The 20,030-nt window shown below is 39.8% G+C and overlaps 1 protein-coding gene across 2 annotated transcripts in view; it reads left to right on the top strand.

Moving 5' to 3' along the window:
* Window positions 1-3,533: 3,533 nt before the first annotated feature.
* The window catches only part of SPRED1 (sprouty related EVH1 domain containing 1), a 97,332-nt gene continuing 80,835 nt past the window's right edge, over window positions 3,534-20,030 (top strand). The window contains exon 1 of one of the 2 annotated variants that reach the window (XM_063289986.1): window positions 3,534-4,546. In XM_063289986.1, the coding sequence (XP_063146056.1) occupies window positions 4,518-4,546 (29 nt within the window). In that variant the 5' untranslated portion in view covers window positions 3,534-4,517. The remainder of the gene's footprint in view (window positions 4,547-20,030) is intronic. The other variant, XM_063289985.1, reaches the window with a different exon arrangement.

Genomic DNA, 20,030 nt, shown 5'->3' with positions numbered 1-20,030 from the left:
TCAATATTAATGTGTTTATCTTATCAGTAGACCAGAATGATTGGATGGAGGGGAAGTGAGAGTCAAAGATCTGGAAAGCTGGAGATGTGTTTTAAAATTTTGCCTATCATGGTAAGGAGAAGGCGGCAACTCTCCAATCTAAGGAAAGGAATAGAAAAATAATTTGGAGTCAATTTGCAACTTTAATCTGCAAAGAGAATGAAATTACTCCCTGGATCTCTCCCTGAAGACTGAATCTACAGGATTAGCCCTTGCATGATGACTCATGCTGTCCTCCTAGGATGGACCGTATGACTTGCTTTGCTTTTATATCTCCTTTGAAGGAACAGGTACATGCTTCCAAGAAAGGGTTTATCTTTGCTAAAGCCATAGCAACCATTGGTAAGAGAAGTTCCCTCTCCCCTGAGGAGTCCATCTGCCATCAGCTGCCTGAGGGAAAACCAATTTAGGTTTTTTTTAGAAGACTACAAACAGGGCTATCAAGAGCTATTACCTTTAGATGGCCTTAAAAGGAGAATCAAATGGAAAACACCTAAAATATCAGCTGAAGGAAGAGAGCTATGGTCCTTACATTGTACTTGCGAATTTCCCAGATGCATCTGACTGGCCACTGTATGACACAAAGTGTTGGCTGAGGTAGGCCTGACCCAGCAGAGGTTTTTGTTCCTTTTTAGTTTCACAAACAGCCTTATGGCCTGGACCTCATGTGATCTATTATTGAATTTGGTCTGGTTAAAGAGTGGGAAGAAATGGACACTCTCAGGAAGACAGCCAACACCTGGGCAGGCCATTAACATGAAGAAGTCAGTTCCTTTCCTCAAGATATAAGATCAACTTGTCAAACCACATCCCTGCTGAGAAGATAAACAACTGAAACATGCTTGTCAACCATTCTTTAAAGCAGTGTTTCTCAATCTTGGCAACTTTAAGATGTGTGGACTTCAACTCCCAGAATTCCTCAGCTAGCATGGCTGTCTGGGGAATTCTGGGAGTTGAAGTCCACACATCTTAAAGTTGCCAAGGTTGAGAAATACTGCTTTAAACTATCTGAATCACAAGAAAAAGCAGCATTGTTATAAATATGCATAAATATTTGATACTATCATCTATCTGGAAAATTTGCAAATGAAACAAATATTACAAAACAGTCTTATTTTCCATTGTATCAACTAAATCCAATATGATCCCTCCTATCACTGTTCCACACCCTGTGATAATATTTCTTCTGGGAAGTTCCCAAGTTCTTCATACATGCTCTTTGTATGTTTGTTTCCTTTGTTTCTGCTGTGCTCCCTCTTCAACATGTTGCCCACTAGAGAGAAAAAAAATCATGGGATTTTCCCAATCATGGGACGGGCAAGGGACACATTGCAAGACTGTCCATCATCTCTAAGCTTCTTCTTGTGCCTCTCTTCTTACATCCCATTCTGTCATATTCAGAGTTAAAGTTTTAGTAAATTAGGAAAAGTGTGCCAAACCAGGCCTTTGGCATTCTTTCTAATCCCTTAATAATACCCCTTCTCTGGGCCACGTGACTGTGAAGGGCCTAGAATGAAGCAGTCATCAATATTCTGAGTCCCTGCCCAACTACCTCTCCCCTGGGGAAGAATTTTTCTGGATTTCTTTTTCTCTGCAGCCCCCGTCTTTATCCAACTTTTTAAAAACCTCAATCTTTCATTTGCCACCTTTTCTCCCAGCAAAACTGACACAGCTAATACATGCTTCTCTGATCTTATCTACTTCTGGTTCCCTGGACTTCACCTCCAACATATGGCAGTGAAGCATGAGAACATGGCAGGGGTCAAGATGAAGGCACATCATGAGAACATAGCAGAAAAATAGTTCTTGCCAGGGGATGACTCTTCTGTGGTTAGGGCCACATGAGGAAAGTTCCTCAAATCTGTTGATCTACCAGTGGTTCTTAACCTCAGCAACTTTAAGACGGGTGGACTTCAACTCCCAGAATCCCCCAGCCATCCATGCTAGCTAGCCAGCCTTAAGGTGAGTCCACACCTCTTAAAGTTGCTGTGGTTGAGAAACACTGGTCTACACACTGTCTGGAATTTATAGCTAGCATATCCAGAGGCTGGGGATTTGGATACAAATGAATACCAAATTAGGAATGTTGCAAAGATTTACTATTTCATTCACTCCTTAGAAATGCATGCCAAAATTTAGCAGCCTCAATTCTAACTTCCTGTAGAATTGAGAAACACCTAGCAACCCCACGTGGGGAGAGGACAGAAAACTGCTGATTACTTGAATGAAAATCGGAATGCAAGAGATAGGGAAATATTGCATAACGATTAAGTGTAGTGTCCTGCTCTTATCCCAGATCAGGGACACTGTTGGATTACTTAATCGTCCCGGCCAATTCACACTGCACCACTCCTCTTCAGCAGCAAAGCAACTTTTCTCCGCATGCCTGTATTACGTGAACCAAGCCAGCAGCCCGGGCTTTCACGCAAGACAGAGATTTCTAGAATAGTAGCTTGCGTAGCAGAAGAGGATGAGACGCTCACGCCCCAAGGGTGAAAAAAGCTTCCCAGCCTTTGGAGAAAAGGGAAGGACTCAGAAGGTCCAACTTGAATCGAATGTGACTTTTTTGCGGAACTCTGCTCCAGCATTCCTGACTCCCCGTTCCCGCCCGGATACATGAAATACGCAGCCACTTCGAAGCAGCAAACTCTCAGGAGCCCCCCTCCCCCTTCGGAGAAGAGCGGGTGCGCGTGGAATTGTGTGTAACTCCATATATCCCTCCGCTTCCACCGTGCAAACACTTCGGCAAAAAAAAACACTGAAGGGCGAACTACTTTTAGGAAACTAGTTTGCACCAGAGCTTGGGCGGTGGAAATCTATCGGCCAGCCAGGAAGGGAGCGGGATTTAGAGAGCAACAGTAGTTGGCTTGTCCTTTCGCTCTCGTTTTTGTATCCGGAAAGCAACCCCGACAGAGAGAATTCTTGCAGAATGCCGGCAGGCGGGCGGCTCAAGAGGCTCCATGGAGAGCCTTCGCAAACTGATAATCCGATATTGATCGCTAGAGCAGACTTGCTTTCACGTCTCCTCTTAAGCCCCTCCTTTGGAAGTCGGCTCAGGGCCCGATCCGAGAGGGCCTACAAAGCCTCTAGCAAGAGTGCGAAAGGGAGCGCGCCAGCTCCCTCTGCGCCAAAGCAGTTGCGTTACTCAAGGCCACTCCACTGCGCCAACTATGCATGCCTGAGATACAGTAATGTGCTTTGCCGGGCGGGAGGGGGCAAAGATCGTTATCCCTTGAAAGGTGTGCCTGCGTGTAGTCGGGGAGCGGAAAGGAGCTGATCCGCCTCGACGGCTCCCGCTGCGAAGTACAGTGACTCGGCTAGAGGCCGGGCCCGCAGGCTCCTCCGTGGCACTTTCTGGGAGAGAAGGGGCTCCGGCCGCTCCTTGTGCTCGAGGGAAGCAGGCTGGGCTGCCCCTCCGCCCCCACCTCCATCGGAGTCTGCAGCCCAGCGCTCGCGCCGCTCCCCGGACAGCGCGTTCCCAGCCGGTCCTTTGGCGAGGGCTGAGGTCGCCTTTCCTCCCTCGCCTCCCAGCCTTGGCGGCGGAAGGAGCTTGAAGTCAACGCTTCCGCCCAGTTTTCCCGAAGGAGGGGGCCAGCCAGACGCTGGGGAAGCGCCGCGGTTCCTTCTGGGGATTGGGGCGCTGCAGCTAAACTTGCTTGCTTTCCGCTGTGGAGAGGGGAACAGTCCTGCTCGCCCGTCCGCTCGGCTTCTTCCTCCCCAACCACTAGCCGCTGGTGACGCATCCACCCTCCCTCATCTCCAGGCTGCTTTAAAATCCCCCCCCTTCGCCTTTTCACCTTCCCTCCTCCCTCTTCCTCCGCTCGCTCGCCTGGGGCTGAATTAGTTCCTCTCGCAGTGTGGCGTCTGCTTGCTCCTAGAGCTGCTTTCCTTTTTTTTTTTTCGCGCGCTCTGTGACTTGGGGCCGCCGGTCCTGCTGGAGTCTGGAGGAATTTCTGTTGCTCTGCTTTCCTTACTGGCAGCAGGGGGGTGGGGGGGAGGGAGCGGCGGCGGCGAAGGCCAATGTGTGGATGAAGGACCTGCTGCAGTAGCGGGCAATGTGGGCTCCTGTCCGGGTGCAGCTGCAGCCACACAAGGACGCTGCTGGGGAGCTGCGCTGCAATTGACTCTGCTTGTCACCGTCGCCGAGACCAGCGGCGGCCACCCTTTGCCAAGCGAAAAAAGCAGAAGCTGCGATCGGTGCCGCTGACGGCTTCCCCCCTCCTAGGAGCCAGTCCGAGTCTCCGGAGGTGGATTTGAAGGCTGCTGTTTTACCCACCACCCCACCCCACCCCACCCCACCCCACTCAAGGATTGAGGCCATTCTGGCGGAAGGGTGCGAAGGGGGGCTAGAGCTGGGGTTTAACAATGGTGGGGTTTCTGGTGAGCTTCTGCTGCGCCCTGGCCGCGTCAGTGCTGCTCCATCCCGGTGTCGGATCTCGGTGAGGAAAAAATGAGCGAAGAGACGGCGAATTCTAACCATGAGTAAGTTAGCTTTCATCCTTGCTGGGTGAGTTAGTTAAGAGAACGATCCCTTTTCCTGGTGGCCCCCATTATCCTCCTCCAGTTTTTCCCTAGCCGAAATGCCTGTCTGTCCGTTTATCTATAGAAATTTCTCTTAAGAAATTCGCCCAAAAGAAAGTCTCGGCAGGCTGGGATATGGCGGGGGGGCAGGGGGCTGTTCATGCTCACCCCGGATTAGCGATGGCCTATACTCCGCCTCTTGATTAATCTTTTTTTAATATGCATGTTTTATATTTCAAGTAAAGTGTGGGAGCTTCATCCTGTAGGAAACTGGTCCTGAATTTTAATTGGATGAGTCAGTCAGTGTAAATACTCTGTTAAACCTTCCCCTAAAGCTTAATTTTGTAATGAGCTGTTAGAACCTTTCCTCCATTAACTAAAGACTGGAATAAAGAGGATGTTTAATATGTTAAAGTACAATAATCAATTTCTAATCAAAAGTAAGTCCCTTTGAGTTCATTCCCAGATTAGTGGTTTTAGTATTATGGCATTAATAAATTTGCTGAATTACAATTTTCAAAACAGTTGTGGAGAGCAAAGTGCCACATCTAATATACATATATGGAATTCGGAAGCATGATAGTCTGGTCAGTGGTCCTGAACTTTCCCGATTCTTCTAGGGAATGAAAAATGCTGCTGTTACCTATGACACCTATCTTTTCAATGGTTACTCTTATTTTGAGGAATGAATAGCAAATTTGTCATTTCATTTACTGGACATAGTTCACAATTATGAAAAAAGCTTTCTTCTGGTAGAGGGTAATTTTTTCCCCCCAATGTCTGTGGTAGTTAAATGTTAAACACAATTCTTGGGTTTGGGTGGGGAAGGGACACTTGTCACTTGTAGAGGTTCTTCCAAATAAAACAATAATGCTTTAAGATGGGTCACTCAGAACCTCCTTCTTTTGTTAATTACGTGCTTTATTCTTAAATTAAAGTTACAGAGGATAAACCCAGATTGCAATAGGCAAAGTACAAAACATTGTACCCAGGTAGTTGATAGGGAAAAGTGTTGCGATACTCCTAGAACTGAGAGGGAAGCAGCAGCCGCCGCCATATTTTCTTTTTTGTGAATTGTTCTAATTTGCATACCACAGTCTTCATTCATAAAAAAAATAATTAAACCTATGCCACGTTTGTCATTTGGCTGGTCCTGCTTGACAGGGAGTGGACTTTTTTGTAGAACAGTAAAAAAAGATTAATCAGTACAAGAGTTAGGATTTTCCGGTTTCTTGTGTTGAAAAATGCTGCTTCTCTGGTTGTTGACAATGTTATGTGGGAAATATCAGCTCGGGAAGTGCTGGAAGCACGTGATCCACTCCATTCATAAATACCTGGCTGGCCATTCACAGTGCAGTACACTGTCTACATGGAGCAATTTCCAGATTAAACCTGATTTTTTTGTTTGTTAAGAAAGACATACATCTTAGTATGTACTTCAGCATTACTTTGCTGGCCAGTACATAGAAAGGAATATGCTTTGAAAAGAAAATGTAAGGGAATTTGAAGGAAACAGTAATGCCACTGGGGGTTGTTGCTTTGTTTTTAAGTGCAGAATATTCCAGGATGTACTTCACTTTCAAGATATGGCACATCTATCAATAGTTGTAAATGAGCAACAAATGATTATATGAAAGTGGCTTAAAGTGTTGTTAATTAAAAATTAAAATGCTTGACTGCAGTTCTGCAGCTCTTGGCTGATAAATACAGCCTATTCTTTTAATTTCAGAAATGTTAATACATCTGCCAGTGAAAATTTAATGAATTTAACAGATAGTTGTGTTTATGGCTCTCTCAATTGTCAGTGAAGCATTTTTAGTAAGCTGGAATGTTATAAGTGTAAATGTTTTTGGCCAATACTTCAGATTCTGGGATAGAAAAACATTGATTATAATATAAAATACGTTCTTGTTGAAATGATTTTCTTTGGTGGCATATTCATTCTACTTGTGTTCTTAGAACATATAGAGGAACCGTAACACAAGAAAATACTAGAAGATCCTGGGGTGGTTTTTTTTTTGTAGTTGTTGGATTCTTACCCTTCATGTGTCAGTAGTCTGTTGGTAGTCATATCCCAAGTTGTTATTCTGCTGATTCTTAGGAATATATTCTAGTTAAAAGTGCTGTAGGTTGTTGCTGTTAACTTCCATCCATGCTTAAAAGACTGCTTTTTTTCCTGAAATGTGGCAACCAATAATTGTAGTTAAGATTAATTCATATACGTTTTGAATTCAAAAGCTCCTTATATTCTACTGAAGTGCGCATATTGTGTATATTGTCCACAATTTGTTATTAAAATACAGATCTATTGTCAGCCAGTATTAAACACTCTAGTAGGCACAGTTTAGCAGAATTAGGTTCTAATATAATAGAAATGTGTATATGTGTATTCAGAACTCATCCAAAGAGTTTGCTATGAAAAGCCGCCAATATTTTCCAGTTAGCATATTTTAATTTTGTTCTGGCTGTTTACTTGTAGTTATGCAGTTTATTATTCTTTTTATTTCTTTAGGACAACAGAGAACTGCCAGAGCGTTTTACTCAGAGAAAGCATTTTATGGTTGAATAATGCTACGCATTATGTGAAAGAACAGAATTGGCAAATACCTGCTAATTCAAGCTTGCATTGTTTGTTTGTATTTAAATATCCAGATCATAGTGATTTTTTAAAAAAATACTGCTTGTATTTTTTAAAGATACAAGTATGTATTTAAAAAGAGTCATACTACTGGCAGTTTTCATATTACTGTATGCCCATTGTATTAACTAGAAGTTAATGTTTTTGCATAAGCTGGTCAACTGAATACTTCCTGTTTTTGAAGTTAAAGCGATGCTATTTATTTTGAATAAATGTGATGGCCATTTTAGAAAAGGCTTTTTCAAATTATAGATCCATTTTAGCACAGAAGTGTCACCTTAATTGGTTTCTTTTCCATTTTCAATCTGTGCCAAGGTACAATTCTAGTTCAGTCTTTATTTCTAAAAGCAGTTTTACTACCAAAGTATATTATTCTGAGATTAAGAATGAGAGGGTAAAAACTGTAGCTGTCTTTCCCCTCTTCTTTCAGTGAAAATCCTGAAAGTTATTGTTTTGTCGTCCTTGGATTCTTCCCAAGATAGGCCTGGTTGCAGGCCTTGTGTGCTGTCATCATATATAGTTGACAACAAGTGAAAGGACAGATCCTGCTCTCATTTCAATCAAGTTTGCTCTCTGACCTTGCAATGTGTCAGAAAGTCTGACTTTATTATTAAGGGTCAGAAATGCTTTGTCAATGTAGTTACTGGGGGAGGATTTGGCTCAGCATCGTTCAAGGGTCTGATGGTAAATGAAAGAACTCTATGTCTTACGGTGAGGACACCTATTTGAGTTGTTCTTCTGGGTTGGGACTAATGTAGCTGCACCCCTCTGTTCATGGCCTAACATATATGCTTCTTGATTTTATGTTCCAACTATTATTATAGCATGACTTTAAAAAAGTGTTTGTTGTACATTTACAGAAGAACTAAAATTTTGATATTGCAGAGATTTCATTGATAAATGAAATTAAATTGGCTTTGATATGTTTTTTATGTGATGTGCTGGTTTTATGAAGCTTTAGATTCAAAATATAAAGATCTGTATGTTTAATAAAGTACTTCAGTTAATAAATACTAACATATGTATAAAATCACATTTAATATATCAGTATACCCTTTCATATTATAGACAAATGAAACGTATAATGGCAGTATGTGTGTGTATACAAACACATGCACATACCATACAGGTATCCATATTGACTTTTAATTTGCATTATGTGGAGAGAGAAAGTACTCAACTCTGTATAAGCCTAATACCAACAGCTACTAAAAGTATATAATTTTTAAACTGGGGTAATTTTAATTGCATCACCTGGAGCGCTAAGGAAGACTCAAAACCATTTGCTAGCTATTGCTAATGCAACTGTTACAGGCTGTCTTCAGAAAAAAGATGTACTCAATAAATTGCAAAAGGTCATTTGCAATGAAAAGAACATGAAAATTAGAAAGGAGGAAAGGTAAAAGGTAAAACAAATAGCACTAAAAATCTGTATAAGCCAAAGGCAGTGGGGAATAGAAAACAAAATGATCTGTTAGCTTGAGGGAAGGAAACTGAGGATATAAATTGCAGGTTATAAATGGTAGCATTAGTCCATGGGATTTCAATTAGTAGTCATTGTACAGGAACATTTATGTTAGTTGTGATAAATTTTAAAATTTCAAACTTAAATATTTAATTGCAATAAACACTGCTGAATTTAGCACTCAGTAGATGTATGAATTGTGTAGAAATGCCTAGATGCCATTGTATTGTTTGCACGAGGTGTTAGGAAGATCGTAGAACCTGATGGGCTACAAATCTAATGGTGCGCAACAATTGATTTTAAAGTTCAGGCCCATCAGGTACATTATCTTCCCCAATCCTGTGATCTACTGAACCTGATCAAATTCCCAATGCTGACTCTTATTCCATTATTGGGTCCTTAACACATGTTGCCGTGTCACATAGATGGCTAGTACTACTAGTAGTTTTATTTAGTATTTGATTATATTGAAGTGCAGTGCAAGATTTGTTTTTCGTTCCTGGCAAATAGGAGGCCATAGAAATTGAATAAATATATCAAATAAAACAGCCTAGTGGAATTGTTTGGTCTGAGAGAGTGACTGGTCCAGAGTCATCCAATAAACTGCCCTCGTTGGGAAAGGATTACAACCCGGGTCTCCCCATTCCTGGTACAACACCTTAATCCAATGTTTTTCAAACTTGGAAACTTCAAGATGTGTGGACTTCAACTCCCAAAATTCCCCAGATCACTGGCATATTTCAGACTTGGGACATCCTACATGTCAAGCAAGTGTTATACAGTAACCTTTATGCATCTGAAAAACACCTAAATACGTATCGTTTTTAAGCATATTTGGCATTCAAATTTGGCATTCAAAGCAGAGCTCAGCTGGAGAATGAAGACAGTGGAATTCCTACATATGCCACTCCCCCCATACAGAGTGTATTTGTGTGTGTGTATAAATAAATAAATTTTGATTTAAAATGTGCTTTCCTTGTATTGTTATAGTAGACCTGGAAACCCACCAAGACTTTATATAGGATCGTTTTTTCTGATTTTTGTAAGAACCTTATAAATAGCTTCTATAAAGGTATAAAGTAGGAAATACCAATTTAACCATAATTAAATATTACTTCCTTTTTAAAAGCAGAATATAGTGGTAGAGTGGTGACATAGCCCAGTATGGTTTCAACTGCCATGAGAGATGCAATTCCAAACACATGTTTTGAACATTGTAAAGTTTACTTCTGAATATTGATAGGACTGTGCATCAGGTCTTCAGTTTTACTTAAATTTGTGGTATAAATAAGGACTGATTCAATTTAATTCAAAGGAAAGTAAATTCAAATCTTTTATCAAATCATGTTTAACTCCTGTGACAAGCACTGTGGAAAGAACTCAAAATAGGCATTTCACAATGCCTAGGGGTAGGAGCACATACATGTTCCACATGCTGCAAAATAGTTCTTTTGAATGTCTTGCACAGCAAAGTCATAATGCTAACAACATGGACACAACCATGTGGTCTTTTTGATGACAATATGGAAGTGGTTTGCCATTACCTTCCTGTAGGATGTTTTTTCAGTCTTACCAATCTTGTCAACATCGGAAGGATTTTCTGACAGTCTCCCATCCAAATAATAATTTTGTCTGACCCTGCTTAACTTTTTTAGCATCACCCAAGATTGCGTTAGTGCCGCTATCTGCTGAAGCTGAAGGGTACCCCCTATCCGTTCAGTCATGTCCAACCCTCAGTCACTTTGTGGATCAATGCTCTCCATGACTTTCTATCTCTTACAGCTTCCTTTAGTTCCATCGAAGTCATTCCAGTGTCCCTTTTGATGGTGTCAAGCCAGTGAGTCCTAGGATGACCCGTTCTTCTTTTACCACTGACCAATCCCAGCATAATTGTCTGGCTCATATAACATGACCAAAGTATGACAGTTTTTGTTCGGTGATCTTGGCTTCCAGGGATATTTTTGGTTTGACTCTTCTAGGACTTCCTTGTTGGTAATCGTTGCTGTCCATGAGATTGAAATAAAGGATTGGGAAAATCATTTCTATTACTCCTTAGTTTCTTAGAGCAAGGTTAATGTATAAATTCAAAGAGCAAAATACCTTTTTTCAGATTGTCACATCTAAAACGTTCTGACTCATTAAAAGGAATTAAATAATTTTAAAAAGCATTCCTTTGCCATTTTGGCCCTCTGACTATACACCTAGCTGGTGCAGTCCAAAAATACCTGTTGCATGAATCATTTAGGCTATTAGTTTCTTATTTATAGGACCAAAAAAGTCATGATTAAGTGACATACAGGTAGTCCTCAAGTTACGATGGTAATTGAGACCAGAATTTCTGTCACTAAGTGATGCATAGTAAAGCGTGATGTCACGTGACTGCATTGCATAGCAATGGCAATCCTGGAAGCCCCGGTTGCTGCCATTAACCGAATCTTACCAGTTGTTAGGCGAGGACCCACTCCGATCTAAGGCATTCCAGGCTTGGTCCCTCCCAGCCTTGAGCCTCGGTAAGGTAAGGGACTGCCTCCTCTGCCTCCTCTTCAACTCCCCCCATCTGCCTATCTCCCCCCATCCCTTCCCTTTTGGCCACCCTGCACAGCAACACTCCTCAGCTGCAGCATTGGGGCTGAAGTAGAGGCCCAGGGCCTTCAGCAGTTTCAGCCAGCCACCACTGCCCCCAGGCCTCCGCTTCAGCCCTGGTGCTGCTGCTGCAGAGTGCTGCCTCAGGCCCTGCACCGCAATCAGCTACTGCAGCACCACAGCACAAAGCCCCAGCCACCTCCACCACCCTGTGCTCCGCAGGCCCTGCTGCACCCAGCTGACTTTCACCATCTTCCACTACTGATGAGGCACACCCAGCCTGAGCCTATGCAAGGCAGCCCCTGGTTGCACCAGGCCGCCTTCCTGTGGCTGTTTGCACTGTTCTCCTAATAGTATGTTCTGTTGTTGCAATGCATCAGAAAGCCTTCAGAAAGCTTCTGAGGTCTTCCAAAGCATTGTGAGAATGGCACACACTAATTGGAGAGTGGCACGAGCAGCCTCAGAAAGAAGGCCTGGTGCAGCCAGCAGCTAGCTCGCATAGGGCCAGGCTGGGCACACCTGAGCAGCGGGAGGAAGATGGTGAAGGTCAGCTAGGCACAGCAGGGCCTTGAGACGGCACTCCTCGGTACTGGGGCTGAAGTAGAGGTCCTTGGGTGGGGGTGATGGGCTGAAACTGCTGAAGGCCATTAAGTGAGGGCTACCTGTATTTCTATCTCCTTTGGCTTAAAATATATGAGAGCCAGTTTGGTCTAGTGGTTAAGGCAACGGGCTAGAAACCAGGAGTCTGTGATTTCTAGTCCTGTCTTAGGCATGAAAGCCAGCTGGATGACCTTGGGCCAGTCACTCTCTCTCAGCCCAACTCCCTCAAACTCCCAGGTCTCTGGTAGAGGACCCGAGGTTGAGGAAGACACATACCACCCATAGGGGTGAGAAAATTGTGTGTGTACACACACACACACACATATACACACACACACACACACACATACATGTACATACACGTATATACACAGTATGTGTATATGTGTGTGTGTATATACACACACACACACACACACTGTATATGTATATATTCTCTCTGTCTGTCTCTCTCTATATATATACTCTAAATTATCAGTTCTCCTGCTATAATGAATTGACAGGCTTGATTTCTTTTCCTTTTAGCCGTTATAACTTAGCAATGTAAAATGATTACTTTTTTATTTCGTTGGAAAGTATATTTTGTAGTCTTTCTTGTTTGATCTCAGAAACAAACAAATTAGCTGGAGTTACTGTGATAATAAATTAGCTGGAGTTACTATATTGACGACTGGGGAAGGCAATGGCAAACCACCCCACTATACTGTAGTCTGCCAAGAAAACATTGCGAAAGTGGCGTCCCCGCAAAGGGTCAGATATGACTCGGTGCTTGCACAGGGGACCTTTCACCTTTCACACTATATTGTTAACACTGCTTTAATTAGAACAGTCTAATTCAGGTACAGCTTTCAGCTAACTTAATATGGTAAGCTTCCATATTTTAAAAAGGCAGTAGCAAAAATAATAATAGAGGGGAAAAATTTATTGTGTTATCAGTGTCAGGTTGTTTGTGCTGCTAGATATTGCATGCTAAATAAAAGGCACTTGCCATAGTTTATTGGACTTCTGATGTTCCAGCTGTCTAGCCAGGGCTGTTAGAACTCTGTGTGCTAAAATAATTTTGCAGTTGAAACACAGATTCAACTATTTTAAGAATGGTTGATAATCTTATATCTCATCCTACAAACCTGGGACTATGAGCAAGGGTGGATTCAACTGTAATAGAAAGCTAAATTCTCAACGCAATTACAGTCTGAATCTAGATTGGCCATTAGAATGTGGGAGGTCTACAAAGAGCCTGTCCTCATGTCTAATAAATGAACTGAAGTATGCCATTTCATACTTTATATCATAAGCTTAAACATCTTTTTTGAAAGTTGAGCACGCGCACACCTATAAATGCTCACACAATGTTGCTATGGTAATAGAAACATTTCTGCATACTTAAAAAGCCAGTGTCAGGTAATGGAGGCTTTGCAAAAATAAGTTTAGCTAAGTGCCTAGGGCATTGAAAAACAAAGTTGCTCATAAAAGCTACTCCCCCCCCCCAAAAAAACCCAAAACCCAACCTTGTAAATATAAGTTTGTTATAGTTTGGGCAGTCCTCTTATCTGCTAACAATATTACTAGGATTGGAGATTTCTCAGTAAACAACAGAGGTAAGGGCATTGCTGCAGAATGACTATTTCTTTGTTATTGTAAGGGGGTGTTTTGCAATATGGGTTATGCTGCATACGGTAGTAAAATGAAATGCAATCCAGCTATCAGAAGTTGAATTACAGTTACATTCAGTAAGAAGTATTTTTATCTCTATTTAAATGTTTGCTTGTATGAACAAGCTTTGTACGCATGTGTGTTTTTAAAACCAAGGGCAGTAGCATGATTTTTTTCTTTTGATACTTACACATCACTGCTGCCTGTAAATAAATATATTTTTAGGAAACTGTCCACTCGTAAAATACATATTTTATTAGTAAGATCCTATTTTAAAAGAAGTGTTTGTTTTATAATGAAGTCTGACCTTGGGTAGAGCTAGCCTTGGTTCATTAGTAACCAGATGTAATGTGTTGGCCTGCTTGCTCTGGAGATCATGCAGCAGAATTCACTTTAGCAGAGCAGCAGAAGGATCATTATTATGGGATCCTAAAACCCTGCCAGGATTCAAGGGAAGTGCTTTATTGCTTCTTCCCCCTCTGGTGCTTTCTGCTTTTAAACTTCTGTAGAAATCAGTGGGTGGGAAAATGAGTACAGGCTTACAGTATCTTTTTTGCTGTTTCTAGCCACCTTCAGAGGCCCATTTCTCCCTATCAGAATAGTAGCAGCAAAGCTTGCTTTGTTGCCAGTCGGAAGGCCTGTAGCACTGCATCTCTGGGCACCAATCTTGGAGAAGGTTCATAGCAACTTGATATTTATTTATTTTTCATCCTGCCTTTATTATTTTTATAAATAACTCAAGGCAGCGAACATACCTAATACTCCTTCCTCCTCCTATTTTCCCCACAACAACCCTGTGAGGTGAGTTGGGCTGAGGGAGAGTGACTGGCCCAAGGTCACCCAGCCAGCTTTCATGATATACCTTCCTCAGGAACTTTGTGTTGCTTCCATGATTGGAAATGTGACATAAGGAGGGTAGTCAGGATTGTTTTTTCAACAGATGTTGAAAAAGATTGAAATGTTAGAGGGTTTCTGATTAATAGTTGCAGAGGTGAGAGACTAATTGGTTGTGTTTTCACATGAACTGGAAGAGTTTTTGTTCAGTGTGAAGATGTATAGTAAGAGTTCAGATGCTGGTTTAGCTATGAAAACCATTGTTGGACTTTGAACAAATTGCAATTTTCCAATCCCAGTTGACTTTTTTTTCCCATTGCCATGTAAAGGATTCGTCGCAGAATTGATAGGATGAATGTGTCAGATGTTTTGGACTAAGCATTCAAACTGTGAAACTCTTGCAAAATGTCCAAGCTTTATAGTAATGAGAGAACATTTTTATGTAGCTGTCTTGTCTCTGCCAAATTTGAGAAATCAATGAATGGAGAAGTATTTCAAATGTAAACAGACATTCTGCGAAGGTAGCTGTAAAACTTTATTGATTGCTCTTACTCACTGAACTGCATTAGCCCAGACTTTTCCCTGCCTTGGAAACCCTCAGCACTGGATGAAAACACCACTATGCTCACAATGCTAACATTTTACAGGGCATTTGAATGGGTTTATCTGTGCAGGATCCTGCTTTGTTTCGATCCCTGTTTCTGTTGGCCATTGTAGGGGCTTTAATTTGACTTCCTCTTTTCCTCCATCTCCATCATTCATTACATGTGTTGGGTGATGGCAGTTCTGGTTGAATATTTGCTTTTCTTCTGGCAATCACATCCTGGTTTTGTTCATGCAGCATTTTATCAATTCTTTTATTACTGGAATACAGTTTTAGGGATATTTTATGGTGGCTTTTAATGTCTATTATATAATATACTACATTTATACTATAATTTTGTAGAACGCAGAACAATAATCTGTAAAAAGCACTGATCCTCTGCCCTGTACTGTGTAAATATTTCTGTCTTGATTTTATGAATGAACAGTTTTTTGTTATTTCCTAATGAATGTGATTTGTGTTTTCTAGTACTATGGTTTGTGATGCAGACCATCCATTAAATAAAAATGCAATAATAGCACATAAAATAAATCTAAGTCCTGTAACTTACATTTAACTATATAAAAAAATGGAAATCCAGAATTGCTAATATTTTACATATGATAGATGCTGAAAAGCTCATGTTTAAATAAAATGTACTACAGTACATGTTTTAAAAATTATTTTGATACTTTCCTTCCTACTAAATTCACACCATTAAATATAATTTTGCAATGTACTCAGTTTGTGAAATGGAAACACATTTTGATTTTTAATTACAGTATTCTTATTTCACATAAAAATATTCCATTAAAAATCAGATGTATTTCTTTAATAAAGTTTTATTAAGTTTTTCAACAAATACATAAAACTACAAGAAATGAAAGTATACTACAACAGAAAAAAGGAACTAAAAAGCATGAAAATACAAAAAGTACTACATACTACAGAATACATACATACTAACTTCCGACTTTCTACAACAAAGATATAAATAAGTCAGTATCAGCCTCTTACTCTAGTTCAAACTGGAATGAGCATTACTTCTGTACAACATTTCCAGTCTCAATATAACATTTCCTCTAAAACACTATTTTTCCCTTGAAATGGATATATATAAAAAACATTTTATAACATAAAAACATTTCCCCTCTTAATAGACAAACAAATATTATCCTTCCTCATTACAATTTTACTCCTAACCAAAACATTTATATAGTTAAACATATTATCCTTCTTCATTTCAATTTTACTCCTAACCAAAGCATTTATATAGTTAAACATTATAGCTCCACCATTACATATTTAAACAATAGACTTATTAATATCCTTTTACTCAAGGTATATTCATTTTTCCAAAAGCAAAAACATATGTCAAAACTTTTAAAAGACCATCTTAATAAACACAAACAGTTAACCCACTTCAAAGTAAACTTAAGGGATTTATGTTTCTCACTGTTACACACAAGACTTTCTCCTTGCAATCCTCAACTTGCCTTGTAAAGTCCAACTCACCTTCAAGGACCTTCCATCCCTTGAGGCTTAAATCTTGTCTTTGATCTCGAAATTCCAAGAATGCAGCCATTTCCATTCCTTTTACACCCAAAGCTTTTCCTTCTTCAAAATTAACATTCTGGAGGTCTTGAATCTTCTTCCCTTCACTTTTTGGCTTTGGGATGTTACTCCTCATTTTTTTTCTTTGAGACCAGGACCTTATTTTCCAAATAACTTTCTAAGAGATGGTCCAAAGTATAAGCAACCTTGAGGTACAGCTCCTTAAAAATATCTTTAAAATCTTCCATATCCCTCCACAGAACATTATGGTGCCCGTTAGTGCCTCAGGATATTAGACAAAAGGCTGTCTTTCAGAAAGAAAGAGTTAATCAGTGGGGGCGGAAAAATAAAGGTAAACAAAGCCATTTCTCACAGGAAAGCAGATAGATCAAAGCTCAGCTCTGCAAATTCAACGAAGTGGGTAATTCTTTTGTAATCCTTCAGACTTTGGAAAAGTAATAGTAGGAGAAAGTCTTTAAATCCAACAATACAATTTAAAAAGGAAAACAAGGAGAAAAAAATGTATTTGGAAAAAAAAGCTAAATTAACAAATTAATAACTTCCAAAAGTAATGAAAACCACCAAGGGATTCTGCATGTCTTTGTTGCAAATAGCCTCTCCTTAATAATAATTTAAAAATTTAAAAAATGGTGTTTTAGAAATGGGGTAGGCAGCTTTCGAGTCCATTTAAGGCTTCAACATGGCTTAGGAAATGATGGCAATCCCTGCCTCCCAGCTGCTAGCTTACCAGTTGATCGCAAAATGCTGTTTTGTGGTCTTCTGGCTGCTTCCAGCCATCCGGAGGACAAATGGGGTAATTCCTGGGGTTCTCCTTAATCCGGAGAACACTTCTGGGCTCTAGGAAATCCTGCCTGAGCCCAAAAACAGTCTGTATTGCTGGGTCAACCACAGAACTCACAGAGACATGTCTCAAGTTGCCAATCCCCCACTGGAAGTCAAGAATCAGATGTATTTCTGAAGTTCAGTTTCATTTTTATTCTTTGAAAATGGGTTTTAATGCACACTGATAGAAATGATGATTAAACTAAACCCTCTGATCATTTGTATTGATTTTTTTTTTTTAAAAACCTATAAACTATGCATTGTCAACTGGCTGGCCCTATCTAGCAAATGGCATTGGAACTAGGATATTTAATGGAATGTACACATATAGCCACAGACATAAGAAAGCAGTGTTGTGGAATACCCCCATTTAGAAAGAAAAGTAAAGATTATTTTGAAATAATGAATACATTATTTTAATGTATTCAGATTATCCTTCCTGATAAACAACTGATGTTTGGGATTTTAGATATTAAAAAAGGTTGTAGTTATGCACATAATTTATACATTACCTCAACTTTGCATACTTCTGCATAATATATTCTTAATATTAAACAATTTGATGACAATTTTTCAGCAACAAATCTTTTAAGTGTACATTTTCAGCTTTAGCAGAATACAAAAGATTGCAAATGCAATACAATAGTCTATCTTGTCATGGGGATACAAGATCTTATTTGCAGGACTGTCTTTTTCCACTGGAATCTACCTGGGTCACATGCTCTAATAAGATACTTGAGTCCCCTCTTTGAAGCAACACTACAAACCTTCCCTGGGCACTGTGGCTAGGGTGGAGCCCCCCCAGAGGGGCATAATGTGTTTTGTGGGTTCCCAAGTACCTATCAATTTTATTTGTTGTGATTTAAAATGTAATTGTTTTTTTGTTTATTATCACCCAGATCAAATAAGTAAATAAATCTGTTTAAAAATCCCAATGCTTGTCAAGAGGTATACCTGTACAGGGATGGCATCTAGCCTCAGTGTGTGACAACTGGGTTTTCCTTTGTATGCTTAGTTTAAGGAAGCAGTTTGAAATGTCCCTGTTTTGGGAGTTGCAGTCTCTCTGCAATCTGATTTTTGTTTGTCTTTTGTTTTTTCTTCTTACAGAAAGAAAAATAAAAAATCGTATTGATTTTACAATCCGTCAGTTAGTGGTACACAGAAACAATAATTTCACTGAATGCAAAATGGAATAAAACAGTATATAGAACTTACATCTTCTGCAGCTTTTCCCATAGTTGGTTCAAACGAGTTGCTGAATCAGTGGATTCTTAAAATGCACTACATTGGTAATCTGTCAGTCTACATAAGCAATATGTTCCATATTTCCATAAGAAATATGTGGCTGGGTTCGTACAACAGGTAGCCATGATAAGGTTTGTTTACTTTGACTTAGTATTTCTATCTCACCATCATTGCAGTATGCAGCACAATGTGATGTAGGAGTCTAACCAATTGTAATTCATTCAAAAAACCATGGTTATTTTATTATTTTTATGATCCATAATAGCACTCGAGTTTAAAGCTATGGTTAAACAACAGCCTAGTGTATGTGAGAACCCAGCCTGTTAAATGATTTCTGACAAATCACGGTATGTGCGTGTTACATTGCTGATGCTACTCTTGTAACCTTACTTGTGAGAAAGATATGCAGAATTATTGATCTTCCAAAATAACAAATCTCTTATTGTCAATATTAGGGAAAAAGAAACAAAATAGATCATAAGTTTACATAAGTCACTGTGCTGTCGCAATGTATTACTAAACAAATATATTTTCACAGCAAAAATGTACAAAAATGTGTTAAAATGCCTCATATCACCAGAGTTCTGCAAATTATTATTCAGATTAAATTGGAATGCAGAGTGTAGAGCACCCTTCCTGCACATTTCTTCCCCCAGAAGATTTCAGGAATGGGAACTAAGATACGGTTTGCATTTCCACGCAGATGTCACTTTTTATTCAAATGTACCAGGAAATTCCAGGGCTGTTGGTTAGACTGGGAGGTTGAAGAAGCAGCTTCTAAAAAGCAGTGGCAAACCTTTACTGAATTATTGGCAAGATGACTCCGTGGCAACATCCATATAGTAATCAGGAGCTGAGTTTGACTTGGGAGACTTAATAGTTGAAAAGAAGTACAGCAGATAACAGTTGAACCTCTGGTGGAAAAAAATAGAGAAGACTCTTCAAGGAATTACCTGGAGGCAAGTGTTGAAAGTAACACTTCTGTTTTGAGTCATAGGCAATATAGGGTTGAATCAGTGATATTATCAATAATAGAAATGTAGGGTAAAAGTGTCTCCACTTAGAAGAATGAGCAGGAGGTGTCAAGTTCAGAAGAGCAGGCTTATCATATTTTGAAATAATATACTTTACTGTCTAAAGAACTTTAAAAAGTTAGTAAAAAGTCCAAAGTCTAAAGTTATGTAACAGCATCAGTGGTTTCCATTAAATATTTGACAGTGAGTTAATAGACTGTAATAATTTTGGCACAAAGGAAAAAGAAAGTTGCAGTTTTTAAACCACAACTTCCCATAGAATAATACTTATACTGTAACTTGTATTATATAAGGTTGGCAATGCATATTTACTGTATAGTATGAAATCATCAGGTAAAATGCAGTGAGATTAAAATGTCTCCAATAAATTGGCATTACAATGTCATCAATCAAGACTCAGTGTGGTATAGTGGTTAAGTTGTTGCATTAGGACCAATG

This window comes from Candoia aspera, chromosome 1, assembly GCF_035149785.1.
Source record: "Candoia aspera isolate rCanAsp1 chromosome 1, rCanAsp1.hap2, whole genome shotgun sequence".
Lineage (NCBI taxonomy): Eukaryota > Metazoa > Chordata > Lepidosauria > Squamata > Boidae > Candoia > Candoia aspera.
The sequence above is the reverse complement of the archived record's forward strand: the minus strand, read 5'-3'. Positions and strand labels throughout refer to the sequence as shown.